The sequence below is a fragment of the Mobula birostris genome, chromosome 20 (assembly GCF_030028105.1).
Source record: "Mobula birostris isolate sMobBir1 chromosome 20, sMobBir1.hap1, whole genome shotgun sequence".
In the NCBI taxonomy this organism is placed as follows: domain Eukaryota; kingdom Metazoa; phylum Chordata; class Chondrichthyes; order Myliobatiformes; family Myliobatidae; genus Mobula; species Mobula birostris.
This window is the reverse complement of record NC_092389.1, coordinates 13,115,747-13,134,130: the sequence shown is the minus strand read 5'-3', so window position 1 is coordinate 13,134,130 and position 18,384 is coordinate 13,115,747. Positions and strand designations below refer to the sequence as shown.

The 18,384-nt window shown below is 43.0% G+C and overlaps 1 protein-coding gene across 2 annotated transcripts in view; it reads left to right on the top strand.

The window, feature by feature from the left end:
• LOC140184940 (cell surface glycoprotein MUC18-like) overlaps positions 1–18,384 on the top strand; it is a 133,451-nt gene that overhangs the window by 80,235 nt on the left and 34,832 nt on the right. For both annotated transcript variants that reach the window (XM_072238175.1, XM_072238176.1), the window contains exons 2-3: positions 9,662–9,789; positions 15,273–15,486. In XM_072238175.1, the coding sequence (XP_072094276.1) occupies positions 9,662–9,789; positions 15,273–15,486 (342 nt within the window). The remainder of the gene's footprint in view (positions 1–9,661; positions 9,790–15,272; positions 15,487–18,384) is intronic.

The following is an 18,384-nucleotide window of genomic DNA, read 5'->3' as shown; positions in this document are numbered from 1 at the left end:
CAATTAATCAAACAAGTGAACACAATGCCAGCTCAGTGGTGACATTAAGCTGGGAGTATACGCAACCCTTCGTCCCATAAACCCACGCTGGATATTTTCAGCCTTGCTGTTAGTGGTGAAATGGACATTTTATGCACTGTGCCTCTACTTTGTGTGAGAGTTGAGTCAAGAGTCATAGAGCACTACAGTACAGAAACAGGCCCTTCAGCCCATCTAGTCCATGCTGACCTGGTTTTCTGCTAGACCCCTACACCTCTCTTTGCCCATGCCCAATTAACTCCCTGGAAACTACCCCTCCCTAGTCATGTCTATGTGCCTTTATTATCCCCTACAGTAAATGAAACATTTTCCTACATTACATGCAGACTGACGCACAGCATCTTTTAAAAATATTTCTGTGCTTCTAATACTGGATGATCTCAGTGAACACATTTAAGCATTCTATCCAGTTTTATCTCCACTAAAACAGACAGAAATTTGGACTAACTATCTTAATGCCAGAAGGTCCTTGCTGACTCATTTCCCTCTCATGAGTTTGTTGAAATAGCAGAGTGGTGAAGGTCACCCACTGGTTGAAAGGGCCGGGTATTCCTCAGCCAGTGGCCCAGTGAGAGAACAGACAGACAGAAGGTCACCACCTTTGCAATTGGTGAGTGACTTGGCAGGTCCAGCTACCTTTCAACTTGAAGAGAGAGTAGGTGGTGGCAATGGGAGAATAAACCTGCTCTTATAACAAATATACCCAGATGGATTGTTTCTTCTGAAAGCCTGGGATCCTGGGTCAGATATTAAGGCCCACTACAGACTACAGCACCTGCCATATCAGCCAATTGGAAGTACTGGATGAAGCTTGCTTCCATAAGACCATAAGACATAGGAGTAGAATTAGGCCATCTGGCCCATCGAGTCTGCTTCGCCGTTCAATCATGGCTGATCCCTTTTTCCTCCTCCTTAACCCCATTTCCCGGCCTTCTCCCCATAACCTTTGATGCCATGTCCAATCAAGAACCTATCAATCTCTGCCTTAAATACACCCAGCAACCTGGCCTCCACAACTGCACATGGCAACAAATTCCACAAATTCTGGCTAAAGAAATTTCTCCCATCTCTGTTTTAAATGGATGCCCCTCTGTCCTGAGGCTGTGCCCTCTTGTCCTAGACTCTCCCACCATGGGAAACATCCTTTCCACAGCTACTCTGTCTAGTCCTTTCAACATTTGAAAGGTTTCAATGAGATCCCCCTTCATCCTTCTGAATTCCAGTGAGTACAGACCCAGAACCATCAAATGTTCCTTGTATGATAACCCTTTCATTCCCAGAATCATCCTTGTGAACCTCCTCTGGACCCTCTCCATGTCAGCACATCTTTTCTAAGATGAGGGGCCCAAAAACTGTTCACAATACTCAAGGTGAGGCCTCACCAGTGCCTTATAAAGCCTCAGCATCACATCCCTGCTCTTGTATTCTAGACCTCTTGAAATGAATGCTAACATTGCATTTGCCTTCCTCACCACTGACTCAACCTGTAAGGTAACCTTTAGGGTGTTCTGCACAAGGACTCTCAAGTCCCTTTGCATCTCAGATTTTTGGATTTTCTCCCCGTTCAGAAAATAGTCCATTTATTTCTACTACCAAAGTGCATGACCATGCATTTTCCAACATTATATTTCATTTGCCGCTTTCTTGCCCATTCTTCTACATCCTACCTGTTTCCTCAACACTACCTGCATCTCCACTGATCTTTGTATCATCTGCAAACTGGGCAACAAAGCCACCTATTCCATCATCTAAATCATTTATATACAGCATAAAAAGAAGTGGTCCCAACACTGACCCCTGCAGAACACCACTACTCACTGGCAGCCAACTAGACAAGGATCCTTTTATTCCCACTCACTGCCTTTTTCCAATCAGTCAATGCTCTAACCATCTTAGTAACTTTCCTGTAATACCATGGGCTCTTAACTTGGTAAACAGCCTCATGTGTGGAACCTTGTTAAAGGCCTTCTGAAAGTTTAAATATACAGCATCCCCTTTATCTATCTTGTAATCTTCTCAAAGAATTCCAACAGGTTCATCAGGCAGGATTTTCTCTGAAGGAAACCATGCTGGCATTGTCCTATCTTGTCCTGTGTCACCAAGTACTCCATAACCTCATCCTTAAGAATTGACTCTAACATCTTCCGGACCACTGAGGTCAGGCTAACTGGTCTATAATTTCCTTCCTGCTGTCTTCCTCCTTTCTTAAAGAGTGGAGTGACATTTGCAATTTTCTAGTCCTCTGGCACCATGCCAGAGTCCAATGATTTTAGAAAGATCATTTCTAATGCTGCCACAATCTCCAACACTACCTCTTTCAGAACCCTAGGGTGCAGTTCATCTGGTCCGTGTGACTTATGTACTTTTAGGTCCTTCAGCTTTTAGAGCACCTTCTCCCTTGTCATAGTAACTGCACCTACTTCTCTTCCTTCACACACTACAACATCTGGCACACTGCTAGTGTCTTCCACAGTGAAGACTGATGCAAAATACTCATTTAATTCATCTGCCATCTCCTTGTCCCCCATTATTATTTCTCCTGCCTCATTTTCTAGTGGTCCTCTATCCACTTTCATCTCTCTTTTGTTTTACAAACTTGAAAAAGCTTTTACGCTCCACTTTGATATTATTTGCTAGTTTGCGTTCATATTTCATGATTCTTTTAGTTGCTCTCTGTAGGTTTTTAAAAACTTCCCAATCCTCTATCTTCCCATTAATCTTGTTTTGTCATGTGCCCTCTCTTTTGTTTTTACTTTAGCTTTGATTTCCCTTGTCAGCCACGGTGGTACTATTTTGCTATTTGAGTATTTCTTCACTTTTGGAATACACATGTCCTGCACTTTCCATATTTTTCCAGAATCACATGCTGCTCTGCTGACATCCCTGCCGGCAGCTCCTTCCAATTTACTCCCCTTTCATACCACAGTAATTTCCACTGAAATACTGTTATGTCAGATTTTACTTTCTCCCTATCAAATTTCAAGTTGAACTCAATCATATTGTGATCACTGGCTCCTAAGGGTTCCTTTACTTAAGCTCCCTAATCGCCTCTGGTTCATTACATAACACCCAATCCAGTATAGCTGATCCCCTAGTAGGCTCAGCGACAAACTGCTCTAAAAAGCCATCTCTTAGGCATTCAACAAACTCACTCTCTTGAGATCCTTTACCAACCTGATTTTTCCAATTAACCTGCATGTTAAAATCTCCCCTGACTACCATAATATTGCCGTTTGACTCGCCTTTTCTATTTCCCATTGTAATCTGTGGTCCACATCCCAGCCTGCATATAAGTGCCATCAGGGTCCGTTTACCCTTGTAGTTTCTTAACTCAACCCACAAGGATTCAACATCCTCTGATCCTATGTCACATCTTTCCACTGACTTCCCTTCAGCCACGATTCAGTGATGGCCACAATATCATACTGGCAATCTGTAATAGTGCAACAGATCATCCACCTTATTTCTTAGACTTCCACATCGAATGCATCTTGAACCAATTGTTCAGGGGCTGAGTCTGCCTTCCAACGCTTTCATTATACAGTGCACTCTAATGTGCATGGAGTGTGAAGCCTGGGTGTTCGTCTTCCAGCCTGACATTGAAACAGTGTTGAGCCATCAGGAGAGTTAGTGAAGGTATGGTCTGCGAGTTAGCTGCATTCAACTTGCGCAGCTGTTGACCCACTTTCCACATTTCTGACCAGCCTGGGTTCTGCTCCTGATTTTTATCAATTGGATGTCATAGAGTCATAGAGTACTACAGCACAGAAACAGGCCCTTTGGCCCATCTAGTCCATGTTGAACTATTATTCTGCCAAGTCCCATCGACTTGCACCTGGACCATAACCCTCCATACGCCTCCCATCCAGGAACCTATCTAAACTTCTCTTAGATGTTGAAATCAAACACGCACTTCCGCTGGAAGCTCTTCCATATTCTCGCCACACTATGAGTGAAGAAGTTCCCTCTCATATTCCCCTTTCCCCCTGATCCCATAACCTCTAGTTCTAGTCTCACCCAGCCTCAGTGGAAAAAAAACCTCAGTGAATGGGTCTGTTCTGAAACAATGATGCAGATCGGAAAAGGCCGCAGAAAGTTGTATACTCAGCTCCATCATGGGCACCAGTCTCCCCAGCGCCGAGGACACCTTCAAAAGGTGATGCCTCAAAAAGGTGGCATCCATCTTTAAGATCCCCATCACCCATGGCATGCTGTTTTCTCATTGCTACCATCAAGAAGGAGGTACAGGAGCCTGAAGGCACCCACTCAATGTTTCAGGAACAGCTTCTTCCCCTTTGCCATCAGATTTCTGAACAAACAATGAACCAAACGATGAACACTACATCACTAATTTTGCCCTTTTTTCACTACTTAATTAGTTTATTTTCTTCCTTTTAGATAATATATCTTATTATAATTTACAGTTTTTGATATTATATATTGCAAGAAAGAAATAATAGTAATAAATAAATAATAAATATTGAGAACATGAGATAAAGAGTCCTTGAAAGTGAATCGATAGATTGTGGTAACCTTTCAACTTCACTTTCCCCATCACTAAAATGTTCCCACAGCCTACTTATAATACTACCACCCTCAGGCTGGAGGAACAACATCTTATATTCCGTCTGGGTAGCCTCCAACCTGATGGCAGGGGCAGCGATTTCTTGGACTTTAAGTAGTTGCCCCCGCTCCCCCTTCACCATTCCCCATTCCTGTTTCCTCTCTCACCTTATCTCCTTACCTACTCATCACCTCCCTCTGGTGCTCCTCCACCTTCCCTTTCTTCCATGGCCTTCTGTCCTCTCCTATCAGATTCCCCCTTCTCCAGCCCTTTATCTCTTTCACCAATCAACTTCCCAGCTCTTTACTTCATCTCTCGCCCTCCCCCGGTTCCACCTATCACCTACTACCTTGTACTTTTTCCTTCCCTCCCCCACCTTCTTACTCTGACTTCTCCCCCTCCTTTCCAGTCCTGATTACGGATCTCGGTCCAAAATATTGACAGTTTACTCTTTTCTACAGATACTGCCCGGTCTACTAAGTTCCTCCAGCATTTTGTGTGTGTTGCTTTGGACTTCCAGCATTAGCAGATTTTCTCGTGTTTGTGTTTCAGTATTATAAAGACTTCTCATTGTATGGGGAATGTTTCATTACTGGTTACACATTAACTTTATCCTGTAGGTTTTGGATAGTGAAGAGGTTAACAGATCCCTTTGCCAATGCCTAATTTTAACCTGAACACCGACTTACACAAGTTTGATGCTGCAAGTGGGTCAGATGATTGCCAGCCAGTGAGGACAAACAGCATGAATGCAGCTATTGAGAGCTTACTGCCAAATATGTGAAGACTAATTTTTTTTCTAGACAGACTGTGAAACTCACTTAGAAACTCCTGTCAAGCCCCAAATGGAGAACAGCTTTGGGAGAGGGGGAGTCAGGCATGCATTCCTACAACTGGTACCAAATGTCCTTAATTGCTAACATCTGGATTCAGCAGTACAGATTGGTTGTGTGTGTGTGTGTGTCCATCTATGTACGTATGTGCATCTGTGATTAGCTTAGCAACCCAACTCCAACTCCATCTAGATAATTGATTTAATCTTCTCTAAATTTTCATTTCTGTCCAACCCTTCCTTTCTTTAAATCTGTTTAGTGACTTAAAATAATTTACAAACTAAAAGATTGGAGAGCACTGAGTGACTAACGTGCTTCTTTATCTGCTTGAGAAATAAAACAAGTTGATTTCACTCTCTGGTGTTCAGTACTGAGGGTCACTTGCACTATTAGAAGTGTTACACCAATGCCTGGCTGCTCCCAGCCAGACCTAAAGCCTGCCATTTCCTTATTCTGAAAAAGAACAGTGGAGATCTTTACCATCACTAAAACAGATTACTGGACCAGTATCCCTGTGGTTGGGAGCTTGCTGAAAACAAAGTAATTCCGATTCAGATTTATTTATCACATACAGTGAAACAAGTTGTTTCCTCACAAATGACTCACGAAAAAGCAATGATCAATTTCCTTGTAGACACAAGAGACTGTAGACGCTGGAGTCTGGTCCAGATGAAGTGTCTCGATCTGAAACACTGACTGTCCGTTTCCCTGCTACCTGATCTGCTGAATTCCTCCAGCAGCTCGATTTTTGTTGCTTCAAAGCTCCTTAAGGAGCTGGAGCTGCTTTGGGATTTCCAAGGCTTTAAATGGAGATATAAATGCACATAATTTCTTTCTTTTATTTCAAAATTAAGTGCTACGTTCTCCTGCTGCAGCCTATGTCATCTGCTCCCGCATGAGAGCCTGTCAGTACTAATGCCAGTTGTCTGCTAATGTTGTTGTCAGCCTGACCTTGTGGCATACGTCAGCATGGAGTGATCAGTCTGCTTCTGTCTGCAGGTGTTGTTATCTGGAATTGGAACTGCTTTATTATTACCACATGTACCAAGATACAGTGAAAAGCTTGTCTGTTCATACAGATCAAATCATTACACAGTGCATTGAGGTAGTACAAGGTAAAACAATAACAGAATGCAGAATAAAGTGTGACAGCTACAAAGAAAGTGAAATGCTGATAGACAATAAGGTGTGAGAGGTAGATTGTGAGGTCAAGAGTCTATCCTATCATACAAGAGATCCATTTAAGAGTCTGATGACAGTGGGGTAGAGGCTGTCCTTGAGCCTGGTGCTTTCAGGCATTTTGCATCTTCTGCCCGATGGAAGAAGGGAGAAGAGAGAGTGCCTGGAGTGGGTGGGGTCTTTGATTATGCTGTTTACTGATGCAGCAAGAAGTTTACATTGAGTCCATGGAAGGGAGGCGGGTTTCCGTGATGTGCTGAGCTGTGTTCATAACGTTCTTGTCATTTCTTTCAGTCATGTACAGAACATTTGCCATACCAGGTTGTTATCTCTCCCTGTAGGATGTTGTCTTGGTGCAACAATAAAAATTGGTGAAGGTCAAAGGGGACATGCCAAATTCTGTATGACACACCAAATGCTGGAGGAACTCAGCGGGCCAGGCCGTCAGGATGAAAGGTCTCGCCCGAAACGTCAACTGTACTCTTTTCCACAGATGCTGCCTGGCCTGCGGAGTTCCTCCAGCATTTTGTGTGTGTTGCTTGGATTTCAGGCTTCTGCAGATTTTCTCCTGCTTGTGATGTCAAATTTCTTTAGCCTCCTGAGGAAGCAGAGGCATTAGTGAGCTTTCTTGGTGAGGTGTCTGTGTGGTTGGACTAGGGCAGCTACTGGTGATGTACAGAGCTCTCATCCTTTTTGACCTCAACACCATTGACGTAAACAGGAGCATGTGGACCAACCCCTTCCTGAAGTCAATGGTCCGCTCTTTTTTTTTGCTGACATTGAGGGAAAAGTTGTTGTCATGTTATTTTCCTCTCCACATTGTCTGAGATTTTACAATTTATTTATCTTTCTCCATCTTTTTTATTAAAGGCAATTGGAGTTTAAAATTCTGTACCCAAATGATAATTCTTCGTGGACTGAAATCAGCACTGAGTATTGGGAATGCTGCTTCCATTTTTGCCCAACATGCACTTCACAGCAATTCAGCATACTTATTAAAAACAAGATATTTGGCCCATTAGAGCTATGAACGAGAAACACAGATAATCTACAGAGATGGATTTGTGCTCCTAGCTGCCAACAGCCTTTGTTGGAGATTGAGACACAGGAACTACACACATCATTCCTTTAGGCTGTGTTTTCTTCCACAGCTCTGAGTAGGATACCAGGTTAGATGAGGTGTCAATTAGTGGCTGAACTCAGCAGTAAACAAATGGATAAATTGTTAATTAAAAACAGAAAATGCCATTTATTTCTGATATATTTCAGATTTCCAGCATCTGCCTTTTTGTGATTTTTCAAATTATGCCTAAGGACATCAGAGCGAGTGTAAGGAGCGGTCCATTAATGTCATCATTGCGACAGCATGATATTTGGTGCAGTGCAATTACAGCCTGGGGCCTTCTGGAGTTCAGAGTTTAATTCTGGTGCCATCTGTAAGGAGTCTGTACGTCCTCCTCGTGAGGGATCATTAATTTATTTTAAAAAATCATGAAATGTTCATTTCATGATTACAGCCCCAAGCTGTAATAGCGTTGCACGAACCAACACTGTTGGAGTTCGGAGTTTAATTGCCATGGATGGAACGTGAGGGTCCTCCCTCAGTCCAAAGGCATACAGGTTAATAGGTTATTGTAAATTGACCTGTGATTAGGCTAGGGTTAATCAGTGGGTTGCTGGGTGTTGTGGCTCGTTGGGCCAAGGTGCCTGTTCTGTGTAGTATCTCTAAATAAAATAAATAAAGTGTAATTGTAAATATTATAATGAACTACATGGGTTTTAGTGTGATTAACATCATTACGATGTTTGTTTACAGATAGAGGAAGCTTTGTCAGGCTTATCTGTTAAGGTATGGTGCAGTTACCAAATATAACACAGTTGTAACATGCCACCTGTGTGGAGATTGATGAGAGGAGTGAAGGAGTTACAAAGTAACACGATGTGACACAAGGAATGGAGAACAGCTTTCGAGTGAGTTTGAGTTTTTAGTGAGAAGAGGAAGAGGCTGAGATTAGGGGTGGTTTATAATTAGTGTGAGTTGTAACACCTGATTATCAAATGGTAGCTGGTGGTGTGTACTCAGTAGTTTGGCACTGATGCCTTATTAAACCAACATGAGCTGGCTGCTCTATTAAATCACTTCATTCTAACAGCAGTTGGTTTCTGTTCCTGCTATTTAATAAGAAAATTGCTACCATACAAAACCCAGTATATTTACTCAATGACTTACAGTGCACAAGTGTGCTACAGTTTGTATTAAAGAACTGAACAGAACTGAATAATTCACTCCTGTATCAATAGCCCAGGAGGTGTCTGTGATTTTTTTGGTTATCCCATACCAGGTGACCAGTTTCTATCCAACACATTCCTATTATTCTGATGAAGGATCTCTGATATGAATCATTGTCAGCTCCGCTTCTCTTTCCACAGATACTGCCCGACCAGATGAGTGTTTCCAGTACTTTCTGGTTTTATTTCAGATTCCAGCATCTGCAGTCTTTTTGATATTCCTTTTCTGTGAATCAACCCTTCCTGTCTGCGAGCTATTCAAAAACAAGAATTGGTTATTACCCTTCAACCATCAGGCCTTTGAACCAGAGGGGATAACTTCACTCACCCCATCACTAAACTGATTCCACAACCTATGGACTCAATTTTAAGGACTCTACAACTGACATTCTCAGTATCCATTGCTTGCTTGCTTGTTTGTTTATTTATTTATTTATTATTTTATTTTATTTTTGTATTTGCACAGTTTTTTTGTCTTTTCACATTGGTCATTTGCCAATTTCTGTCATGTGCGGCTTTTCATTGATTCTGTCATTTTCTTTTTATTTAATATGAATGCCCACAAGAAAATGAACCTCAGGGTAGCATATGGTGCCATATATGTATTTTGATAATAATTATACTTTAAACTCCAAATTTAAAACTTTCTGAAGTACATGCCCTGTATTGAAACTCGTTCCCAGCACAGACACACTTCACTTACAGAGCGGGAGACAAGTTGAGAGTTGTAGCTAACGTCTTTGCTTTTTGTTCACAGGGATAATTGCCACTGTTCGCGTTGTCACACCATCTGTAGAGGAGGCAGAGATCAAGAAAGCCATCAGCATTCCATGTGTTCCAGAGATTTCCACCCCAGACACAATACGATATGTTCAGTGGTTTGTTGTGAGTAGAACCATCTTGCTCAATGACAGCTGATCCTATCAGAAAGCATTCTGTCATTATGTGCCCGACTGTCCCACAATATTACCCACACTAATAGTAATGGGACCTATGGTTACATGCCTTGATCATGGAGGCATTACTGGCTGATGCATACATCCTTGTGTCACTGCCTACACAATGGTACGGTCCTGCTGCCATGTGAATTACTAATTCCTTATCACTGTCAGTGACTGACCCCACAGCAATGGGCACCGTGCCTCAAGGATCCGTGACTGAGTGATTATCTGATAGTGTAGCTTTGTTCCTGTGTGACTGAGTGACCCTAGATAATGCATTCAGCTGCTTTGTAGCAGATTGGCCTCCTTGTTCCTGTGGTTATGGTAGAGTGGGGCCCACCGCTCTGTTACAGACTGGGTTCTTGTTTCTGATTGTGCTGGAGAGCTCCTTAACGTTCAGAGACATTGCAAAATTTACTTCAATCCATCAATTGGTAAACGGGAAAAGTGTTAAAGGTATATTTTACAGGAATGTTTTAAAAATCGCTTATTTATTATGCTGCAACTGAAGGCTTTGAAAGCTTCTTGTAGATGTCCACTACAGCCCCAATCATGGTGACATCCACAGATTTGTTGATCCAGTTAACCACATTATTATCCAGATCGTTGAAATAGATGTAGTCACAGGCCTCCATTTACTATCACTCTCTGGTTTCTCCCACAAAGCCAATGTCTAATCCAATTTACTACCTCATCTTGAATGGCAAGCGACTGAAAATATCCAATAATACACTCCTGGAGTATATCATTGGAGTGGAACATTGACCAGTACAGGTACTTCAGCCCATGATCTTGTGCTGACCTTTTAACCTACTCCAAAATCAATCTAACCCTTTCCTCCACATAGCCGTCCATTTTCCCCAATCATCCACATGCCTATCTAAGAAGATCTAGATGTCCCTAATGTATTTGCCTCTAGTACTACCCCTGACAGTGTATTCCATGCACCCACCAATCTGTGTGAAAATGCATGCCACAGATATCCCCCCTTATACTTTCCTCCAATCACCTTAAAATTATGCCCCCTTGTATTAGCCATTTCCACTTTGTGAAAAAGTCGCTAGCTGTCTTCTGCACCTCTGCCCTGTGGCACTAGAGGTAAGCGTGGGGTGGAGTGTTCATTGGATCCTGCAGGTGGCCATAGCTATGCTGACAGTACCCATGGTTTTGGAATAGGAAGTCGAGATTCAAAACCAAAACTCAAGTCTGTCTTTCTTCAGTATACGAGTGTAAAGGAGATAAAATGATTGTCACTCCAAATACCATTCAGATTTTTAAAAAATAAGCCTAAAACACAATAAGTATAAATATAAAAGCAATCCTATAAAACCCAATGTATGAGTAATTGTTGAATGTGACTGTATATCCATAGGATTAGCTTATATGTACCTAGAGTGATGCTAGGTACAGGAGTGTCTGTACACAAGGTGACTCTGACAGGAAAAATACAGAGTCATAGAAAATTACAGTACAGAAACAGGCCCTTTGGCCCATCTAACCAGCGCTGAACCATTTAGACTGCCTACTCCCTTAAGTACCTCATTTGTCTCTAACTGCCATGCACTAACATTTTTTTTTTCTGAACCAGTATCTCAATATCTCTTGAAAACCAAGGTTCCCTAAACCTGTTATCTTTACCTTTTATTCTGACAGGTACATACAAGCTTTATCCTCTCAAAAATTCATTTTTGAAGGCCTCCCACTTACCAAGTCACCTTTGCCAATCCACACTTGCCAGATCCTTTCTGATACCATCAAAATTGTTCTTTCTCCAATTTAGAATCTCAATCCATAGACCAGACCTATCATTTTCCATATTTACTTTGAAACTAATGGCATTATGATTACTTGATGCAAAGTGTTCCCCTACACAAACCTCTATCACCTGCCCTGTCTAATTCCTTAATAGCAGATCAAGTATCACAAATTCTGTCTTTGGGAATTCTATACACTGATTCAGGAAACTTTTTTGAACACCTTTGACAAACTCTATCCCATCTAGTCCCTTTACAGTGCGGGAGTCCCAGTCAATATGTGGAAAGTTAAAATCACCTACTATAACAATTGTATGTTTTTTTAAACAGTCTGTGATCTCTCTATAAATTTGTTCCACTAAACCTCACTGATTATTGGGTGGTCTATAATATACCCCCATTGACAGGGTCATACCTTTCTTATTCCTCATTTCTACCCATAAACTCTTACTAAACGGATTCTCGTGTCTGTCTTGACTGAGCACTGCCTTGAAATTTTTCCTAACCGGTAACGTCACCCCTCCCCTTTAATCCTTCCTGCTCTGTCACGTCTAAAACAGAGGAACCTCAGAATATTGAATTGCCAGTCCTGCAAGCAGGTCTCACGAATGGCTACGATATCATAATTCCAGTTGTTGATCCATGACCTGAGCTCATCTGCCTTTCCTACAATACTTCTTGCATTGAAATATACGCGGTTCAGAACATTAGTCACTCCACAACCTCTCCACTATCTGTTCTGGCATTCTGGTTCCCATCCCCCTGCAATTCTAGTTTTAAACCCCCCTCCCCCTGCTGTAGCACTAGCAAACCTTCCCGCTAGGATATTAGTCCCCTTCTAGTTCAGGGCAAACTGTCTCTTCAGTACAGGCCCCATCTTTTCTGGATCCAAAAATCTGACACCCTTCCTCCTGTGCCATCTCCATAGCCACATGTTAAACTGTATAATCTTCCTAGTTCTGGCCTCACTAGCATGTGGCATGGGTAGCAACCCTGAGATCACAACCTTGGAGGTCCTGCCCTTAACTTAGCATCTAGCTACATGAACTCACTTTGCAGAACTTTTTTCACACTTCCTACCTATGTCATTGGACCATGACATGCTCACCCTCCCATTTAGGAATGCTGAGGACTCAACCCGAGATATCCTGGTCCCTGGCATCCGGGAGACAACATATCATCCAGGAATCTCGTTCTTGTCCACAGAACCTCCTGTTCCCCTAATCAATGAATCTCCGATCACTAGAGCTCACCTCTTCTTCTTCCCCCCTCTCCCCCCCACCCCTTCCCTTTTTAAGGAAGATTGAAATCAACGAGGACGAGAGCAGAAGCTGGTGGTGCTGGTGGGGGCGGGAGTGTTTAGCGCCGTTTACCTGTGTATGAACGGACTGTCACTCCCCCTTGTTCACTGCTCCTGGAGAAATTTGCCTAAGTACTGTACGAATGGTTTCTCTCTCCCTCTCGCTCGATGCTGCCGGAGGGTGGTGCCAGAGTCCATGAATCTTGGGCAAGGTGTAATCGTCGCAGTTTGTGGATTGGGCTCTGTACTTCGCATTATGATGTGTTTCTGATTTGCTGCTTTTTTTTTTGTTGCTGTTTTATGTGTGTTTTTGATGGGGAGGGACTAGCCTGCAGATAGTGAGAGACACGGCATTGGATTGAAGTGAGCGGAGCTGAACATGCCTGGACTCTCATGTCTTTGTGATTTGGTGTTTTGTATTGTGTATTTCACTCCTTTTGTTTTTCTTGCCATTTGCATGATATGATTTTTTATTTTGTGCGTTGGGGGTTTGATGTTTTGGGAAAACAAACCTCAGGGATGTAATGTACCTTGATAATAAATGCATTTTGAATCTTTGAATTCTTCCCTTCTGAGCCACAGAGCTAGTCTCAGTGCCAGAGACCCGACTGCTGTGACTTTCCTCTGCTAGGTCATTCCCTCCAACGGTATCCAAAGCGATATACCTGTTGTTGAGGGGGATGATACAGGGGTACTCTGCACTGGCTGTTAACTTCTTTCGCCCTTCTGACTGTCACCCAGTCTCCTGTGTCCTGCACCTGAAGTGTATCTGCCTCTCCCTGTGTCCAATGTATCACCTCCTCAGCTTCCCGAGTGATCCAGAGTTCATCCAGTTCCAGCTCCAGCTCCTTCACGTGGAGTGTTAGAAGCTGCAGCTGGATGCACTTCTTGAAGGTGTGGTCGTCACGGACACACGGCGGTGTCTCTGCCTTCCCACTTCCCGCAAGTGGAGTATTCAATTATCCTGTCTGGTGTCCCTACTGTTCTAACTGAGTAAATATAAAGAAGGAAACAGTAAATAAACCGGGAAAGAGATCTACCTACAGCTTTTTTTTTGCCTTCTCTCACTCAAGCCTTGAAGAGCTAAAGCCTTAAACACCCCCATTCTCACACCCTCCTTTTTAACAATGGGTGCTCTGAAAATAGCCGTATGCTTGCCCCTGCTATGTATTAATTTGCTTTTGCCAATCAGTCTGGATCGCTGATTTTCCGTTGCTCAAAACAATGCAAATCAATGCCTTGCGTAGTCAATCGGCGCACGTGAGTGAGCTGTGTCTTCTCATGCTTCCGATCTGTGATTGGCCACTGCTCAAGACACCAAAGTGCCGCAAATCGATGCCTTATGTACTCAGTTGGTGAACCTGAGTGAGCTGCATCTTGCACATTGCATCTCTGACCACTGCTGAAAACTCTAAACTGCCGCAAATTGATGTCTTGTGTACTCAATTGGCAAACATGAGTGAGATGAGTCATCTCATGCTTCAGATTTCTGTTTGGTCACTGCTCAAAACACCGAAATGTCGCAAATCCATGCCTTCTGTACTCAATTGGTGTACATGTGTAAGCTGCGTCTTCTTACGCTTCCAATCGCTGGTTGTCCGTTGCTCAAAATACTGAACTGCCATGAGTTGATACCTTATGTAATCATTCAGCAAGCCTGAGTGAGTTACGTCACATCGTCTCATGCTTCAGGTCGCTAATTTGCTGCTGCTCAAAACACCGAACTGCCGCGAATCGATGCCTTATGTACTCATTCGGTGGCTCTGAGTGAGCTATGGCTTCTCATGCATCGCATCCCTGACCAGCCACTGCTCGAAACACCAAACTGCCGCGAATCGATGCCTTACGTACTCAGTCGGCAAACGCCAGTGAGCTACGTCTTCTCGCACTTCGGGTCGCTGATTGGGCCACTGCTCAAAAGATGAACCTGCCGCAAATCAATGCCTTATGTACTTGATCAGCAAACATGAGTGAGCTGCACCTTCTGACACTTTGGATCTCTGACTGGCCACTTCTCAAAACACCGAGCTACCACAAATCGATGCCTTATGCACTCAATCTGTGAATCCAAGTGAGCTATGTATTGTCGCACTTCAGATCGCTAATTGGCCACTGCTCAAAACTGATAAAGTGACCCCTGGCAAAAGGAACTGCTCTAGTCAGCAGCCAGGCATATGAAAACAGTGTGTCAGTACTGGTATGAAGTGTGAAGTGTAAGCATAACGTGGCAGTGCAGTGTGGGATGAAGGGTGCAGAGGGGCTGTGGAGAGAGTGGCTGATGTGGGGCGAGTTAATGGGTGGAGTTGTTGACAGCTTGGGGAAAATAATTGCAACCAACTTCTTTCAAAATCCCAACCTTCTGTGTACTTTCAGGTGGTGAAGAATCAGCGCAAACGAATCTATTTTCAAGACATGGATAACAAGGTTACTGACCCTCAGACCGACTACACTGATCGAATCAGAGTAGACGAGAACTACACCCTGACCATTAATCCTGTCAGGGTTGAGGATGAACGGGAGTTCCTCTGCCAAGTTAGTGCAGGTCCTGCAGGCAGTGGAGAAAATGTAACAAAGCTCAACGTCTATGGTGAGTTTGTTAGCACCATAACACCATAAGACATGGGAGCAGCATTGGCCATACGGCCCGTCAAGTCTTATCTGATATTCAATCATGGCTGATTTATTATCCCAATTCTTCTGTCTTCTCCCATAACCTCTGATACCCTTACTAATCAAGAACCTATCAACCTCTGCTTTCAATATACCCAATGACTTGACCGCCACAGCTGTCTGTGGTAAAGAATTCCACAGATTTACCACACTCTGGCTAAAGACATTCCTTCTCATCTCTGTACTAAATGCACGCCCCTCTCTTCTGAGTTTGTGCCCTCTGGTCTTAGACTCTCCCACTATTGGAAATATTCTCTCCACGCCCACTCTATCAAGGCCTTTCAATGTTTGGTAGGTATCATAAAGATCCGGCCTCATTCTTTTAAACTCCAGCTAGTACAGGCCCAGAGCCATCAAACGCTCCTCATATGTTAATCCTTTTATCCCCAGAATCATTCTCATGTGCCAGCACATTGTTTCTTAAATATGGGGTACAAAATTGTTCACAATACTCCAAGTACAGTCTAACCAAAGCCTTATAAAGCATCCGCATAGGATAATACATCACATAAGAGATCGTTTGGCCCATCATACTTGTACAGGCTTTGAACCACTCATGTTCTTACTATTTTATGATTGACCTGAATTTTTGTCCTTTCAGATATTCATCTAACTTCTCTTGTGTTGACACTGCTTCCACTATTCTTGCTTACAAAATCCTTACCAGGCTTTGTCTATGAAGACATGCACCTTTTTAATACAAAGCAGTTTTGTACTGAACACAATGTGAAGATACCGCTATTCTTTGAGACATTAACAATTGCATGCTTAACGTTTTTATCCTTGGTGTTTTTTCCAGTTCTTTTTTAAGTACAAATCCTCCCAATGTCATGAACACTTACATACAGATGTATAAGATGATAAGAGGTATTGTTCGTGTGGAGAGTCAGAGGCTTTTTCCCAGGGCTGAAATGGCTAGCACGAGAGGGCACAGTTTTAAGGTGCTTGGAAGTAGGTACAGAGGAGATGTCAGGGGTAAGTTTTTTTACTCAGAGAGTGGTGAGTGCATGGAATGGGCTGCCGGTGACGGTGGTGGAGGCGGATACAAAACGATCTTTTAAGAGTCTCCTCGACAGGTACATGGAGCTCAGAAAAATAGAGGGCTATGGGTAACCCTAGGTAATTTCTAAGGTAAGGACATGTTCGGCACAGCTTTGTGGGCCGATGGGCCTGTATTGTGCTGTAGGTTTTCTATGTTTTTATGTTTCTATGTATAGTCCTTACATACGAACCAGCATTTGGAAGGAAATGAGAAGCGGGTTCAGAAATTGGAAGTGCAAAGGGACTTGGGAGTCCTTGTGCAGGATTCCCTAAAGGTTAACTTGGTAGTTGAGTCAGTGGTAACACAGTCAAATGCAATGTTAGCATTCATTTTGAGAGGACTAGAATATGAAAGCAAGGATGTAATGCCAAGGCTTTAGAAGGCGCTGGTCAGACTGTGGTTAGAGTATTACGAGCAGTTTTCAGCTCCTTATCTAAGAAAGGATGCGTTGGCATTGGAGAGGGTCCAGAGGAGGTTCACAAGAATAATCCTGGGATGAAAGTGTTAACATACAAGGAAGGTTTGATGGCTTTGGGCCTGTACTCGCTGGAGTTTAGAAGAATGAGTGGGAATCTCACTGAAACTTATCAAATATTGAAGGGCCTAGATAGAGTGGATATGGAGAGGATGTTTCCTATAGCGGGTGAGTATCGGTGCAGAGTGCACAGCCTCAGAATACATGAAGTCCCTTTAGAACGGAGATGAGGGGGTGAATCAATCTATGAAATTAATTGCCATAGTTGGCTGTGGAGGCCAAGTCATTGGGTATATTTAAAACAGAGGTTGACTGGTTCTTTAATTCGTAAGTATGTTAAAGTTTACGGGGAGAAGGCAGAAGAATGGGGTTGAGAGGGATAATAAATCAGCTATGATGGAGTGGTGGAGCAGGTCAATGGGCTGAGTGGCCTAATTCTGCTTCCATTTCTTCAGGTCTTATGGATTTACCATCTTCTGTGGGGCTGCAGGCAACTGTTCTTGACACTAACTGGAATTTTGTCCCATTAAACCTAACAAGAATATATTCTATTTGACACACTGATATCCATTTTACAGATCCTCACTTGAGACACAGCCTGTAGGACAGCGGCAGGGTCCTTTTACAAACACCTTGTGTACAGTAAAATCTTTTAAATAAATATCATTATTAACCCAAGATTGGCTCAGGCAAATTTTGTTGTTATAAACTTTATAAAAGAAACTGCAAACCGAGATTTAAAATGCTTTCCCCAGATGATCTATTCCCTATGGGACAATCGGTCTGTGCAGATACCAACTGCTATGTGGGAATTTGGTTCATAGCTACATTTTCAACTTGTGAGCTGCTCAGGTTATGAATGGTTTTAGATCATAAGACCATAAAACATAGGAGCAGAATTAGATCATTTGGCCTATCAAGTCTGCTCTGCCATTTCATCATGGCTGCTCCTCTCAGCCCTGATCTCCTGCCTTCTTCCAGTGTCCCTCCATGCCCTGACTAATCACGAATCTATCAACTTCTGCCTTAAATATACATAAAGCCTCCACAGCTGCTTGTAGCAACAAATTCCACAGCTTCACCACTCTCTGGCTAAAGAAATTCCTCCTCATTTCCATTCTAAAAGGACACCACTCAATTCTGAGGCTGTGTCCTCTGGTCTTGGACTCTCCCACCATAGGGAACATCCTCTCCACATCCACTCTATCAGGGCCTTTCACCACTCGATAAGTTTTAGTGAGGTCACCCCTCATTCGTCCAAGCCATTCAATCCTGGAATCATTTTTGTGAACCCCCTT